Source organism: Podarcis filfolensis, assembly GCF_964270895.1.
Source record: "Podarcis filfolensis genome assembly, chromosome: 2".
Lineage (NCBI taxonomy): Eukaryota > Metazoa > Chordata > Lepidosauria > Squamata > Lacertidae > Podarcis > Podarcis filfolensis.
Genome location: NC_139605.1, coordinates 89,206,173 through 89,221,988, shown reverse-complemented (window position 1 = coordinate 89,221,988; position 15,816 = coordinate 89,206,173). Strand labels below are relative to the sequence as shown.

At 42.6% G+C, this 15,816-nt stretch overlaps 1 protein-coding gene across 6 annotated transcripts in view; it reads right to left on the bottom strand.

The window, feature by feature from the left end:
* Nucleotides 1-15,816, bottom strand: part of RNF157 (ring finger protein 157) — an 81,011-nt gene that overhangs the window by 3,473 nt on the left and 61,722 nt on the right. For 2 of the 6 annotated variants that reach the window (XM_083597886.1, XM_083597887.1), the window contains exons 14-19: nt 15,514-15,625; nt 14,405-14,589; nt 13,330-13,395; nt 11,725-11,773; nt 8,130-8,240; nt 1,841-1,881 (exon numbers count right to left, since the gene is read on the bottom strand). In XM_083597886.1, coding sequence (XP_083454012.1) covers nt 1,841-1,881; nt 8,130-8,240; nt 11,725-11,773; nt 13,330-13,395; nt 14,405-14,589; nt 15,514-15,625 — 564 coding nt within the window. The remainder of the gene's footprint in view (nt 1-1,840; nt 1,882-8,129; nt 8,241-11,724; nt 11,774-13,329; nt 13,396-14,404; nt 14,590-15,513; nt 15,626-15,816) is intronic. The other 4 variants (XM_083597888.1, XM_083597889.1, XM_083597885.1 and 1 more) reach the window with 2 other exon arrangements.

Genomic DNA, 15,816 nt, shown 5'->3' with positions numbered 1-15,816 from the left:
GGAAACTTATCATGCTCTTAGGTCCTCCAGGTGATCATGAAAAATTGGACAAGCCAGCCAACATAAATAGCTGTTCATAGTATCTTCACTGCAGGTTTGACAGGTTACCCATACAAGTGTGAATATGGAAGCTGCTGCTGTGGTTTCAAAGAAAATGAAAGTTTCTGAAAGTACACAAAGCATGCCTACAAATGTCTTCCATATAAGAACAGGCAGATGGTGTCTGGAAGTATCTTAGGTCCCTTCCTAAGCAGATGGACAGACTTAGGAAGTTGATAACATAACAGGACCATTTTAACAGAGTGCTGTACATCATTCCCTATAACTCTTTTATTAGTTTAGCTATAGCCCAAGTATGAAAATAGCCGCCCTGGGCACAGCGCAGCTATTTATATTCTCATCTTTGATGCAGTGAATAAAAAGTAGACATTTTAATTATTTGGCATCTATGGAGCCTACAGTCAAGAAATGCCATAAGTTATAAGCTGGGATTTTCATTTACTACAGGAAGCAACTAAGTACATCTTTCATGTGCTTTAATTTGACCCCAAGGCATTATATTTGTACTAAACAAAAAAAAAGAAAGAAAACCACTTGCCAGCCTACAGCATAGTTATATGCTAAATGAGGCAATTAACTCCTGCAAAACAGCTCTAAATCTCATACACTTTGCAGGGATTTCATTAGGAAATCATTACTGCGTAGAGAGAAAGTGCAACTATTATATAGAAACCAAATATCCAGCAACGGTTATCTCCCTCCCTCCTGGACTTAAATCTTTGAAGTATGAGAACTCCCCCTTCATTCGGGAATGGGCCCTTGCTGAAATGTAAAGTTAATTGTAATGTGATAGCACAAGGAATGAAAGTTCATTGTTTACAGTAACCTTTTGAATAGTCAAATTTAGTCAATTCAGCAGCATAAGTCTTTTTGCACTCTTGCGAAGGAAACATTTTATGGGCATTTGCTAATCAAAGTGGCTGAGTGCCCAAGACAAAAATAGTGAATATATTTCTGTAGTCAGACAGATTAATAGATAGATATAACAGAGAGGGAATCTAGTTGATATTGTGCACTTGGACTTTCAAGCAGCTTTAGACAAGCTACCTCACCAAAAGCTCCTGAGTAAGCTTAGCAGTCACGGAATTAGAGAGGTCCTGTTGTGGATCAAGAAACAGGAAGTAGAGAGCGGGGATGGAGGGATGTTGAAAGTGGAATCCCCCAAGGATTGGTACTGGGACCTCTATTTTTTAGCAGCCTATCCTAAGGCAAAAGAGAGTCAAGAGTTGTGGTGGGTAATAATTGCCCCAGTACATGTGAACTAAAATCCATCCCACTACGCCCTTTGTAACATTTGTGGACTTAGTCCCCGAACATGAAATAGCCTGGGTAACCAGTACATGGCTAGAAACAGAAAAATGCACCCGGGCACAGTTCTACTGGTCTTGAATAGATGCAAATGGTTTGCCTTACAGTGTAATCTAGTGCATGTCTCCTCAAAAGTCAGTTTCACTGGATTCAATGGCAATTACTTCTAGGTAAGCATGTGTAGGATTGCAGCCTCAGATTCTGTAGCTTGGCTTTTAAAAGTCATTTGCACCAATGAGTTAAGAAAGCCCATTCTGCAGTTGTGTTTTGGTACAAGAAGTGATTAAGAATCACTTGCCCCTGCCAATATTTCATGCGCAAGAGGCAATTCTTCCTTTTTTTCAAAAAAAGTGTGCAGGGGGTAGGGACTGTGTTGATCAAACAAAGCCTTAGAGAGAAAGATTATTCTGCAAAATGAAATCTAGGTTTATTCAGACGAAGTGAGCAGCAGATGACTTCGCAAATCTCATACCTATTCCTCAATGCTTATGGGGCAGGATTCCGGAACTGCAGCTGTTTAGTAGGAAAGACCAGAAGCAAATGGTGAACAAGAGAAAGGACAGACAACACAAATGCAAATGCATGCAACGGAGAGAGAGAAAAAGAGAAAGAGAGAGCACAAAAAAGGGACAAAACAAAAACTATCTTCTACGTTGTAATCCCTAATGCCAGTCTAGGAGATTTCACATAGAAGCCTGTGTGCTGAAACTCTTAGGAATTGTGTTCCAAGTCAGTGGCAATTTCCAAGCAAGTCCTGGTTACTGTGAGTAGCCTATCACAAAGGGATGGAACCCAACCCAAGGTGTCTACAAGAAGCATGGGGCAGAGCATAGGTTTAATCCAAAGGCTGTTTTATTCCACAGAAACATTTCTAAAGCAGATGGGATGGGAAGCAGGGGCCCTTGATTAATGGATGTTCAAGAGAGGGCTAGGCACTCTAGAGCGGTGCTGCAGCAAGCTAATCCTTGCAGCCCAACTCAATTTGAGCTCTACCCCTGTAAAACAGCTCACATCCATCATAGATATTGTTGGTCCAGACCACAGTTTGGTGGCAAGCTAGGCCATTAAACCTGTAAAGCATGCTAAGAGGAGAGCCAACAATTCCACAGAGATTCCCTGCCTCTTGCATGGCCAATGATGTCACAATATAACATTGTTATACATTCTATAGCACAGAATTGGCAGCAGACTGCGGGGTCGGGGCACAATCCATCAGACATAGCCCCCAAAGGCAGACATGGGACATAGCATTTTGAATGGGCCGAGCTAACTTTTCTCTGGGCTAAATGTTAGGTGGTACGGTTGGTGCACAGAAGACCTAGTCTTAACTTTCCATGAGACCCCAGCATTATTCATTTAGTAGTAAAATCTATGCCCTATGTTCAAAAGGGATTCCCAAAGCAGCTTACATTAATCTTGGGAAAACAAATTGCAAGACCAAAGTGTTGCCATCCAAAATTTAAGGTCACTACACTTTGACTTTTGCATGGAACCTAAAAAGAAGCAATTAAGTGTAAGCTATCCTGTGCCCCACATTCTTGGGCCTTCATGTTTAAACATTGGGCAGTTTCAATAAGCATTATGTATTAACACAGAAAGAAGCAACAGCTAAGGTGTGTCTGTCTGGTCATAACTGGAAAGCACAGTTGTGTAGCCTCCAGAATACACCAGATGTGCATATACCCTGTTAACAATGGCTCAGGGGTGTCCACGTTAAGAACTCAATAAACAATTCCCCCTGAGTATTCTGCTTGTAGCTGGGAGACTATCTCAGCAGAGCAAAATGCGTAGCAGGAGACACACAACAAACTATAAATATTTACCTATTACTGGGTGCCAAAGGAACACTATTTGGCCCTGTGATAGCTGCAGCACAATCCCTTGAGATGGGCCAACATGATCATTGCCAGCTAGCCATGCTCATCAAGCTGTTTGAGTGAATTACCACTTGCCCAGTTGCCAATTTACTTAAAGGCCCTGTTTGTACCACTTTTTTTTCTACTTGGGAAACACAAAACATGCAGAGATTTTTGAATAACAAATAATACATGCATGGACTGGTTTGCTGCCTTCCACCTCCCATATACACATGACCTTGGTGGATATTTAGAAGGGAAACATACAACAGTATTTGACACCATTTCTGTATTTTGCTCTCTGGCATGTACACCTGAAAGAAGTGGTCTTTATTCTCTTCCGCATCTCTTATGTTGTTTTTATCAACATCTGAGAATTATTTAGTCCCACAGCTGGGCCACTACATCTGGCTATTAACCATAACAGTAGGCATTCCCTTTTGCGTTTGTCCCTGCCTTCTAATTTGTTGGTTCTATCATGCCAATTAAGTGCTGACAGAGCATGTGCACAGATAGCTGTGTGTCCACTTCGTTATATATATATTCCCCACCCAAGAAGTGTGCAAAAGTACTTAAACAATAGTAAATTTGCTTGTGTAGTTTTTTGGTTTGTGCAAATCTTGAGTGATCTAAAGAATACATATATACATAGATGGCTAAGTTCCTGACACACTGTTATTGGCATGCTAGAAAAGAAATGAAGACAAATGTAAATTCTCAAGCACACACTTTTCAAATTGTTGCCCAATAAATCTGGTGTAGGTTTTGTGCAAATCTGAAAAAATTAACAAAAATATCTCCAGAAATGGTTACAAGCAAGGCCAGAAGAGAAATGAAAGCACTAAGGAAGTAGTGTACATAGGAAGGAGAGTAGCAGAGAGTGACAACACAGAAACAAATTGTCCATGACCCCAAATTGAGTGGCTTGGAACCTGATTTCCCCCAACTTACTGGATTTATCCCCGTATCGAATAAGCCAAAATTTATAAGGGAAAAGCATCAAGACTGGTGTTGTGTGAGGGCAATGTCATGTGCACTATATGCAAATCAATTGGGAACACAAACAGCTACAAACCCACATTAAAACGCAGTGCGGACAAGCCCTAAGCCAACTATCGCAGATTCAAAATTAATACTTTGCTTTTCCATCTCCCGTACTTACCTTTGTACCTATTCACTCTTTAAAAAGGGGGAGAGAACCCAGAGACTAAAAATCCTTAAAACAAAGAGACTGAGCTGCGGCGGGATTGCCCTCCTCAAATAAACTGAAGTGGAGTACCTAGAAGTGCTTTTTTGTTTTGTTTTTAGGAGTTCAAACTTTGGGGTGAAGGAAATGGAGTGTGAGGGAAACAAGAGGACAACTTCAGAAATGCACCCCTGCCATTAGATCAGCCAGGCACAGCATTACTCCAGCCATATACCAAAAAGCTCAAGGGCACAGCATCTGCGAATAGGCAACTCAAGAAGTCTCATTCCCCATTCTGCTTTACATATATAGCTTGTGCACCATGGAAGCAGGTACATGCTGCTTCCTGACTGGCTGCAAAGCAAAGCATGGGTTTGCACAATAACACACTGCAGCTAGGGAAAAAAGAGGACTTGGCTTCGTCTGTTGCATAGAGTGAAGGGTGGGGGATCTGCAAAAGATTCCTGCAAGCAGCAAAGGGTATGCAAGCCAGAGGAGGCGATGACACCTCTGGTGACTGTATAGTAATTTATTCCACAGGTCTCCGGATGCCCAGCTTCCACTCCTACAGTTCAAGAAGCACTGCAGGCAATGCTAGGGAATACTTCCTATGTCTATGCAGATAACAGCTGGGATGTGATAAAGATGTGATCTTTCATCCAAAGCAAGTCTTGAATTTAGCCAAGGTTCTGGGTTTGGAAGCTTTTCTACAACCAAGTATGCTAGGGAGTAAGTTCCACTACAACACATTTAGAGAAATATCTCACAATGCTCTCCCACTGCTGCAGTTATGTGATGAAATAAGAGACAGGAAGAATAAGAGACACTGCTATATTAAGTTGGTCTGTAGCTAACTCATTAACTACTGCCATAGTATAGGCCTTTAAATATGAGAAAGTTTTGCTTTACTAAAAGTCAAACAAACAAAAAAACCTGACATCAAGTGTTATGGAGATTTATCTGCAATGATGGACTTTTTGGGGGGTGGGAAGAGGGAAGATTTGCTAAAAGTAATATTTTGCATGATAGTTCACATGCTGTCATTAATACACACTGTTGTTCACTTTAAAAGCACAGAGATGCATTACAAAGCCTTTTTTTTTAACCAGTTTGCACCATATTGCACAGTATATTAAGCTACTGTTCTCTATATTTCCTTATTCAAAAACTCATTGACAAGCCTGCTATTTCACAGGTTCCAGGCAACTTTAAATGGCTCAGCTGTGAAATATGTTGTGCAACATGTCATTCCTCCTCCCCACTTTTTGTTCTTCTGAAAGAACTGCAACCACTGTTCTGATACCTGATGCTATATTTGGAACACTTATCCACTACACCAGGTATGCAGTTTTCAAGAAAGTCAAGGACATTCATTACATCCATACTGGTGACTTTATTGAATAAGATGGGTTGCATGTGTCAGCCTCTGTTCTCTGGTTCCTCACTGCCCAATAGCCATTTTAAGGCCCCTGGAAAAAAATGTTCCAATGATTTATTTTACTGCCCTCCAATCGCTTGCTTGACTGAAGCAGGATTTCCCAGTTTAAAAGATCACAATTTGAAGGGTTATGGATATGCACTAAATTGTACTTAGAAAGGCATTTGGTTAAGATTTTGCTCGGGTCTGGGCTTATACACAGAGCCATGATCGCTTGAAGGTACCAACACTGCAAGGACATAATATGGTGCAATATTTTAACCTCGTAACTATAAATGACCTTGCATGTGGCTGTGTTCAAACAATTCCTGCCCCAGAAGAAAGATGGCATTTGCCACTATTGTTAGAGGGTCTCTTATCTGCGGGCACATATGCTTTTGCAGAGCAAAGCTTGGATTAACTGCAGAATTTCCCAAGTGAAATAAATTACACAGAGGGACAGCACAACAGAGGAAGAGAGCTAGCTTGCTAGCAGCTATGTGAGAAAGCTCTCCCTCTCCGAAGCAGTGAATTAGACCAACCAAGAAAGATTCTTTCAGGTATCTCAAGTTTACAGCCTTGAAAGCTTTAGCAGAAGGCAAAATAAGCAATAGATGGGTTGCTATGGTGTTACAAATGACAACAAATTTACTGACATGGAGGACGGGTCTGATGCACCTGCATTTTAAAGATTTGGGGCATAAGCCAGAAGAGGTTAGGAACACTTAAATCCTATTAAAATAAACAGAAATTAAAACACACACTAGGTAAGTGTTCCAAGTCCTCCCTGGGTGGGACACATGAATGCAATCCATCAAGGGCAGAGGTGCACAAGACCCTTATATTTCAATGAACGGGCACAGAATTGTGCCCATGGTTTCTAATAATTGGAAATAAAAACCAACAAATCTTTAGTTTTCATTAATCCTGGACCAGGCAAGGCCAATTTGCTCAACTATAATGCATGATTCAATCCCCCCCCATTCAGTTTTGTCCAGACCCCTAAAGGTCAGTCAGTAAAATTTACAGCCATTTCAGCAACCCGGAGAAATGGAAAGGGTGGAAGCATGGGCTAAGAAAAGAAAAACAAGAAATTTGCTGGCGTAGAGTGAACATGAACTTTCACACTGATGAAACCCAGTGGGGCAAAAAGATCAATGAAACAGCAAAGAGACACACAAGGCATACCCGGGGTTAGTAACAAAAAGTAAGGTGGGGAATGTGATACCAGGGCTAAGCCAAGGAATTATTAAGCATGTCTCTAACATGCTTTTTCGTTATGTTACTAACCAGGCTAGCTATGTGTAAAGAAAATAATTAAATCTGAAGGACTTTTACATATTGGTTAGAAATAGAATGAGATTGGGGGCGATGGCTGGATCTTATTTTAGTGCAGGAAGAAGTCCCCCAATAGAGCATCTTTTCCATGGAGTCACTAAATTAGATATCATGGAACATGTGTGGTTCCTTCTGTACCCAACAGATTTAACCAATGCTTTGACTTCTATAAGCCTATCTAGGAGCTGACAATTTATCCTGCCACTATTAATCTTGTCAGGAAGAACTCTGCACGCTGAATCTTGGGCTCAACTTTAAAACTTAACCCTATTTCTTATGCCAGGTGTATGTGAACATATCTAAACTATACACCTAAAATGGCTTTCACTGCCATGGCTGAAGGATCTTGGGCACTGGTCCTCAACAGGTGGATGAGGACACCCAGGTGGGTTACAACCCAACCAAAAGTGGGCTGCAACAGCAGTGCTGACATTTCCTTTCCCCCCTTGGCTTCAAAAAGTTTTAAAGATGAGGAAAAAATGTGGAGGGGGAGAGAGTAGGACACAGAAGGAGAAAGAAGGGGATGGAAATAGTCAGTAAGAAATAAGAGTGGGCACCACGCTACACATTGAATTAAATGTGGCTCCCGTGTCTTATGGGCTAGGAACTCCGACAAAGATGTTTCCACACCCTCAGGGAGTTTTGGTTCCCAGGGGTCAGTGGAAAAAGCCGTATTAAAAACTTGCCTTAAGTTAGGAAACCTAAAAAAGATCTCTATATTGTGGTGCGAAACAGGGCTGGTCAGGGGAGGTAAGTGGGCATGGTTTAAAATATCTGGAAGATGCCATAGCTGAGCACCTTTATTTTTGCCTGTTTCAACGTGAAGTATAGCTATATGTACATGCAAGTGTTACGTTCTGGCTGCTGGCGACAGGTGACAGGGTGGGGTTGGGGGGTATGTAAGAGGCTCCCCTCCCACCTCCACACACCCACAAAAGTTCATGTTCAGCAGACTGCCACTCACCAGGTAAGCAGGCCTCAGAGCACAGCTTATTGTCCAGTGCTTTCACGCTTGCGTTGCCAATGTCATTGTTATTGTCACACTCCATACCTAGGTATGCGCCTGTCCTTTGGCCTGTAAGGGAGTTAATGTAGTTAGAGAGGGGATGGGGCTGCGCTTTGACATACGTATTCTTTCTCCTTAAAATATCGGAAGGCACAAACAGTTCGTATCAGGAGCTGGGGAAGAAAACCTCAACGGCAGCCCATGGGGGCATAGAGAGTGGACAATAAGGCATTCGACTGGGTTGCGTCTGCATTAAGTCATCTTGGCAGGTTTCCTCAACCACTTCCATTTCTATCCTGGTTTCCAAGAAAAAAAAATATTGCCAGCGAGAAAGGGTACAGGCACAGGAGGACATTTAACCTTTTCTGCAAAGGCAATACATAAGCAGGCACAGAAAGGAAGATTACAGAGCAGCAGGGGGAAAGCTAAAGGAACAGCACAGAAGGCCATCACCAGCTAATGGTTTTGCAGGTCTCTGGCTGGTGTCTGAAGCCTTGTGGAGGAAGCTATATGAATGCTTCAAAAACCAAAACGTTCCCCCAACTCGTTACCTCTCCAGCAAACGCAACACAACAGGTTGCAAACACAACAGTTGGTTGCAAAAATTAAGCACTATTAATTTTGTATCGCAAATATGCACCATTGGACATATCCTTCTCTTTGGGTAGCTCTGGGAATGGTAGTTCTTTGTGACAGGGGTGGGGAACTTGACACCCTCCCGATGTTCCTGGACTCCATCTCCCATAGTTCCAGACCACTGGCCATGCTGGCTGGGGCTGATGGGAGTTGGAGTTCAACAATGTCACCTGGAACTCAATTAGTTCCCGTTTTCTGTTCTGTTGAGTGAGTGCTAGGGATTTCTAACAGAATTCTTAGCCCCTTCACAAGAACGACAGTTCCCAGGATTCCTTGAATGATGCCTTGCACTGGTATAAAACAGATACAGAAAGGTCTGTAGCACAGATTTGTTTGCTTTGACACAGCTTATTGTTGGAAAGCAAAAACTGTGATTGCCTTAGGCTACCTTTTTCACGTTTCTCCTGTAATATTCTAAGAGGTGCTCACACATATCATAATTACTGCGGTGAGTTTTCATTTTTAACAGTTGAATGAGAAGGCTAAACTGAGTCAAATGTCTGTTTAAATGGGGGCATCTTCTTTTACCTGAAGCTCTCAGGACATTGAGTGATGCATTACTTCTGAAAATGCTCCAACCTAACCAACAATGACATCTGTTTTAACAAGATTTGGCTATACCCCTCTCCCTACCCTACAAAAGCCCTTAGGCTTATTCATTATTTTTCCTTGCAATATTCCAGATGAAATTTAGACTGTGTGGGTACTATTTTGTTTTTTGTTTTATTTTTAAAGAGACAGACATATATATGTGGTAAAGGAAGAAATTTACAGGACTTCCATATATCAATTCCGGAAAAGTTAATAGTAATTTTACCATTTGGTTTTTTTAAAAAGCGAAAGACCTTTCAAGAGGAAACCTTTTCAATTGTTTTCTGGACAAGTTGTTTTGGGGGCTGGAGCAGAAGACTATGTTTAAAAAAATATTTCTGTGACAACTCTCTGAAGCCCTGAAAGAAAAACATTCCACACAATAATGTGGGTTTGTTCTTTACTTAATCAACCACACAGACTATCCATCCTACTCTGGACTCCCTGCTGGTTGGACGCGCAAGTGTGCAAAAACTCGCAAGTCCTAAGAACACCAGAAGAGCATTCCTGGACGTCTAAATAAGAGTGCTATTTAGAAGGCCTTCTGCTATTTCAAGCTTCAAAATAAAGTAAGTCTTTATGGTGACAGAATCCCTCAAAGCCGCTTTGGTTGACATGCTAAGAAGCAAAACTGATGCACAGCCAAGTATTCCAGCATGGCTGGTTTATGGAGTGGGCTGCTGGGCATGTGTTAAAGTATTGTGCTGCACGACTGCTGTACGAGGCAAGCATGCAACCCCACTGGAATCCCAGAAGCGCAGCTGGCACTAAAGCAGAAGCCCCAGCCATTGGAGGGGGGAAAGGGAAGGGCACCTGCTGACCCACGGAAAAGCCACCAGGTTTTGGTGAACACTGCCATTATACTGCTATTTAAGAATGGGTTCTCTGCCTTGTTGGTGCTTACTGAGGGTGTGAGAAGTGTTGCGCATGAAAGAGAGTAAGATCACACGATCTGTCACCCTCCCCATCACCCAGAACCAGTGGCATGCCACAGTTTAACTGAGTTACAATTTGCTCCAGTTATGGGTAAACTTGGCCCAACTCCTGCTGCAGCTTTTAAGTTAACCCTCAAATGTTAGCAAAAACACAGCAGCATGAAACATTCTGCAAGCATACCAGGAGGCAGAAGCCTGAGGCTAATTGGCATGTTCCATTGAAATTGCATATTCACTATGCATATGCTTTGTGGACGTCAACTTCCAGAATCATAACACACATGTGGGTTTAAGTTTTGCTTTAACCTTCCAATTATTAAGCATGCGGTTGCAGTATTTTCAAGCTCGTCTCCTTGCTGCTGACCATGAGCACCTGAAACTTGCCTTTTAAAAATGAGATGCTCAGAGTTCACAAGGAAAGTCCATGAGTCAACTAAAAGCTATTTTACTTGGGGAGGGTTGTGTATGGAAATTCTTAAGAATGTTTATTATGACGTTTTACAAAGCGGGTTGATTTCTAATCAGCCAAACACACCAAGGAAGGAGAGGAAGCCCATTTTACCTGGCTTCTCTTCCCACCACAGTGAGAGCTTGTCTCTGCATCTTCCGAAAGTACCAAAGAGGTGTGTCGTCACCTGGGCTTATGGGAGTGTCACAGATCCCTTACTTTTGGGGAAGCAGTTTTCCATCAGGGTCCCTAGGTCAGCAGCCCATGACCTAGCTCCCAAAACGTGATGATTTGCATTGACCTATGCTTTGCTGCTGCAAAGGTCTGGTGTCACTAGCCCTCTAAGTAGCTAAAGACTGAACCTAGTAGGTCACTATCTGCAACAGCGAAGATTTCCCCTCTCAGTTTTGCAATTTTGCACCAGAACATCCACTGCTAAGGGCATTGCCAAAGATGCTCCAGCTATCTGAAGATTGCTTTCTGCTTCATCCTTCCCTCCCCGCTCCGTTTCCCAGAGAAGTGTTTGGAATTGCTATTGCTTTAGTAAGGGACCCTGGCATTTTGAAATTGAAGACTTTTCATTTATGTCTCTACCTTGCAACATTTTTATAATTTCACTTGTGAGCTGCATTACTGAAACATTCGAAAGGTGTTTTACACTACTTTGCAAAAACTAGACATCATATTCTAGCATCAGAAACACATAAACCCATAATATACAGGGAAAGCCATCAAGTAGCTTTATATTACAACCCCCCCAACACCTCCAAACTCTTTAGACCATCCATCTGCTACTACAAGATAAACAAGGCTGAGCTTGTCCAGAAGTCCCACCCCCTCAGCCTTGCTTTTCCTTATCCGCCACTGTGAACACTGCCAGCTGGATGTGATGGAATATAGCCAAAAAATATGGGGAAAGGAGTAATGGTCTGTTCTCTGTTACCATCTTCTTGTGTGGGGGAGCCAGCCTCTTCCTCCACGACGTCATTCCCCTGCCACAAAAGATGACAAGGTGCAAATGTTAAAAGTGAAGGACTTGCAATACACAGAGGAAGACACAAAAGCTCAGTTATCAGAGCTTGGTTCCCTCCTTAAAAGGGTGTCAAGAGAAGCATTCTCCTATGCATTTTCTCCACAGAAGAAACCTGAAATTGGCTTGATCAAATGAACTCAGCGAGAGGCTCCTTGTGAAACCTAGTGCGGTGGTGCTTTGACCGATCGGAAAGCCATGGATATGAAGTTTAGTGTGCTGGTTTCTAGAACTGGAGTCCCAGTCAATATTGGCGCACCAGGTTTCACAGAGAGCCTCTAACTGAGCAGCTGCTTTGGCTGGGCAGCAGGGATAGCAGCATAGAGAATATGCTTAGCTAACAGCAATCCACGAAGACTCAGATTAGCCAGAAGAACCTGTTCCCTCACCGATCCAGAGTATTTCCTCCCCGCTTTTTTATACCTTTTTTTTTTTGATGAAGTAGTAATAAATAAATAAGAATTTAAACGTGCACCCCATGCCTGAGACCATTCCACTGTAACTATCCAACCTCCAAAAATTTCAACACCTCTTGCGATGGTTTGACCCCTTCCCATTTAAACACTACAAATTCTACAAATACCTTCCATATCGCCTCAAAATTATTTCTCCTGCATATTTGCCGTCTTACCTTAATAGCACATGTTAGTAAAGGTAAAGGGACCCCTGACCATTAGGTCCAGTCGTGACCGACTCTCGCTTAACTGGCCGAGGGAGCTGGCGTACAGCTTCCGGGTCATGTGGCCAGCCTGACTAAGCCACTTCTGGTGAACCAGAACAGCGCACGGAAACGCTGTTTACCTTCCCGCCGGAACGGTACCTATTTATCTACTTGCACTTTGACATGCTTTCGAACTGCTAGGTTGGCAGGAGCAGGGACCGAGCAACAGGAGCTCACCCTGTCGCGGGGATTCGAACCGCCAACCTTCTGATCGGCAAGTCCTAGGCTCTGTGGTTTAACCCACAGCGCCACCATAACAGCACATGTTAATTCATCATTAATAGCTACATCCCACACCTCTTTATACCATTCTTCCATTTTATATTCTGCTTGCCCCTTCTGCTTCCTAGCTGTAATAATTCATGCAGCTGTCAATAACTTTGTGAGCAAGTCCTTCATATCCTGTGAACCTTCCACCCCATTGTAAATTGATAATAATGCTACCTCTGGACTTTCAGTCAGCTTTAACCCGGTGATTTCTGTTATCTCCTTGAACACCCTTTGCCAAAAAAGTTGTATGTCACTTTGTGCTGAGCTACAAACTTCATCATTGAGCAGCTCTCAGCTTCCCCTTTATCAACTACACAATTTACAGCATTTTCTATCCACAGTATTTCACTTTACTCATTGGCTCCCATCTACCTTTCTCTCCTTAATTGATGCCTAGGCTTTCAGGTTGCCAAAGCAAAACGTTTTCACAAGAAAGCTTCAGCCACTGGCTTTTACATCCAATCATCCCTCCCCTTCAACTCCCCCCCCCCCTTGTGTTAAATAGGCCTTCAAATGTGGAATTTTACCTCTGCGTCTCGTTCCTCTGCTGACATACTGACAAAATTTTCATCTGGAGATTCAACAGGGGTTGACTAAGGGAAGAGAAAGGGAAAAGGGCAGGACTTGGACTTACTGGTGCATTTCCTGTAGAGGCAGGTTACAATCACTGGCAAATTGCATCAGTGGTATCAACCCCAACCCACATTCTGAATTTTTTAATGTCTCGCTGGCTTCCCACCTCTTCTCAAATGAATTTTTGCAACAAGGTACACCTGGCCAGTGCTTTTTTTCCCTAAAAAATGTTTAGGGGTGCTCTCATTTTGACTCAAGAAAATCACCATTTTATAGTACAAATCGGGAAAAATAAATACAGTAATGGACAAAAGTACAAAGATTCACAAAATGTTTAGGGGTCTGCATCCCCCCAGAGAAAGAGCACTGCACCTGGCCGCCATATTGGTCCATTTCTGCCACACCCAGGCAATGGCTGCTTAGCCACAACCTACAATGCTGTGTGTTTGCTGCCATCTTGGATGTTAGGTGTGCCATATAATCACTGGGTTCCACCCAATAGCTGAAATGGCTTGAATAACTTTTTTTTAAAAAAAACTAGGTGGTATTCAACTAAGTTTTACCCCGAGTAGAACTTTTATTTCATTCTGTGAACTGCCCTGAAACCCCCTGGGTATACGGCGGTATATAAATTCAAGAAGAAGAAATAATTAATGAACATGACTTAACCATGTCCATTAATTTCAATGGGTCTACTCTGATTAAAACAGTTGAATATCTCTCTTGGTTTGAGAATTTTAAAAGGTCTTGCATTATATGAAGTGCTTTGCCTGCCCCAATGGTGAACACATCCCTTAGAGTAGGGATGGGGAACATGTAACTCTCCAGTTATTGTTGGACCATGAGCCCCATCATCTCTGGCTACTTTCCCTCCTGGCTGGGAGTGATGAGCGCTGAAGTTCCACCACATCTGGAAGGCCACAGGTTTCCCATCCCTGCCTTAATAAGGGTGGCTGTCATCACAGAAATGAACTAGCCCGCATCACAGTTTCTGCTGCTTGGTCATCTGAATAGGCTTGCCATACTTACATCTCCTTCTGAAGGCACCCCACTGGCAACAGCAGGCGATGGGATCATGTCCCCCTCTTCCTCAGTGCCAGGAGCTACATAGGAGCCTGACATGGAAGACATGGTGTCAGTGCTGATCTCAGAGTGCTGGCTTTGAGAGGACGCCATGGACATGACCGACTGGGCCAGGCTGCTGCTAACAGGATCTAAGGAAAGAGAGGAGGGCGCAGGCAAGACATTGCCAGGGAGGCTGGTTATAAAGGGACACACAATAAACTAGCTGAGATACAAGTTTAGCAGAAAAAAAATTTTAACAAGCTTTTTAAGAGCTTCCAAGATCCAACCCAAGCCTCAGTCCTGTGCAAGGAAAAGGTCCACTCTGCTGTGCTCTTAACTCAGTTGGTACATCACACATTTTCCTTACTGCATCCGGCTCCTGATCACATGTCTTTCATGAGCTGTCTCTTCTAGCTCAAATACTACGATAATGACTAATATACACACAATAATTACCAAAATTATACATTCTTTTATCAATCTTCTGAGAAAAATGCAGAACCTTATGCAAAGCCAGAGAGACTTGCGAACTACCCGAACTAAGATGAACTTATAATGTCTGATTTCCATTATAATGTCTCTGTGGCTTTGCATAAGGTTCTGTATTTTTCTCAGAAGATTGATAAAGAATGTATAACCATTTTGGTAATTATTGTGTGTATATTAGTCGCCAACGTGTTGCATGAGTCGTATTACTTCTATCAACAGAACAGGTTGCATTTTTCTAGCAAATCCTACGATAAAGCTACTCACTGATCTGCCTGCTTTCCAACTGTATAGCAGCAGCATGGGTTAATCAACCCATTAGTTAATCAACACAATATCCATAAAAGCAAGGAGGCCAAAAGGTGGAACATCTGCAAAACCTTTTTTATTTTATTTTAAAGCGAAGATTGTGCATCTTGTGGTCTATCCCTGTGCACTGGTGTTCAGCCTATGTCCTCTGCCAAGGCATACAAAAAGGTGGAACAGGGGAAGAAGTGTGGGATTGAGGAAAACCACTAATATGCTTGCTGAGGGGTCTTTTGAAGATGTGCCCCCAGAATCAAAGCAAGTCAGCTTTCCTTCTATACCTTCTGGAGAAGAGATGGTAGAAGAGAGAGGTGTCCCTGTACATGAAGACTGGTCTATTGCTCCTGAGGAGGATAAGGTAAGGTTTTCACTTTCTGGCGTCACACCACATTCCTGAAAAAAATGCACCAGATATTAAGGTAGAAACATAATTTCCAGTGATGGAACTACTGCCATAAATTGTGTGTTTGGCCTTGCCATTACAGATAGGCAAACTCCCCCAAACCTGCTTCAGATTAATGGACATAAGAGTTGAGGTCTTCTGAAAACAAATGAGAAAGCTCTCGGGTCATTTTACCAAGGCA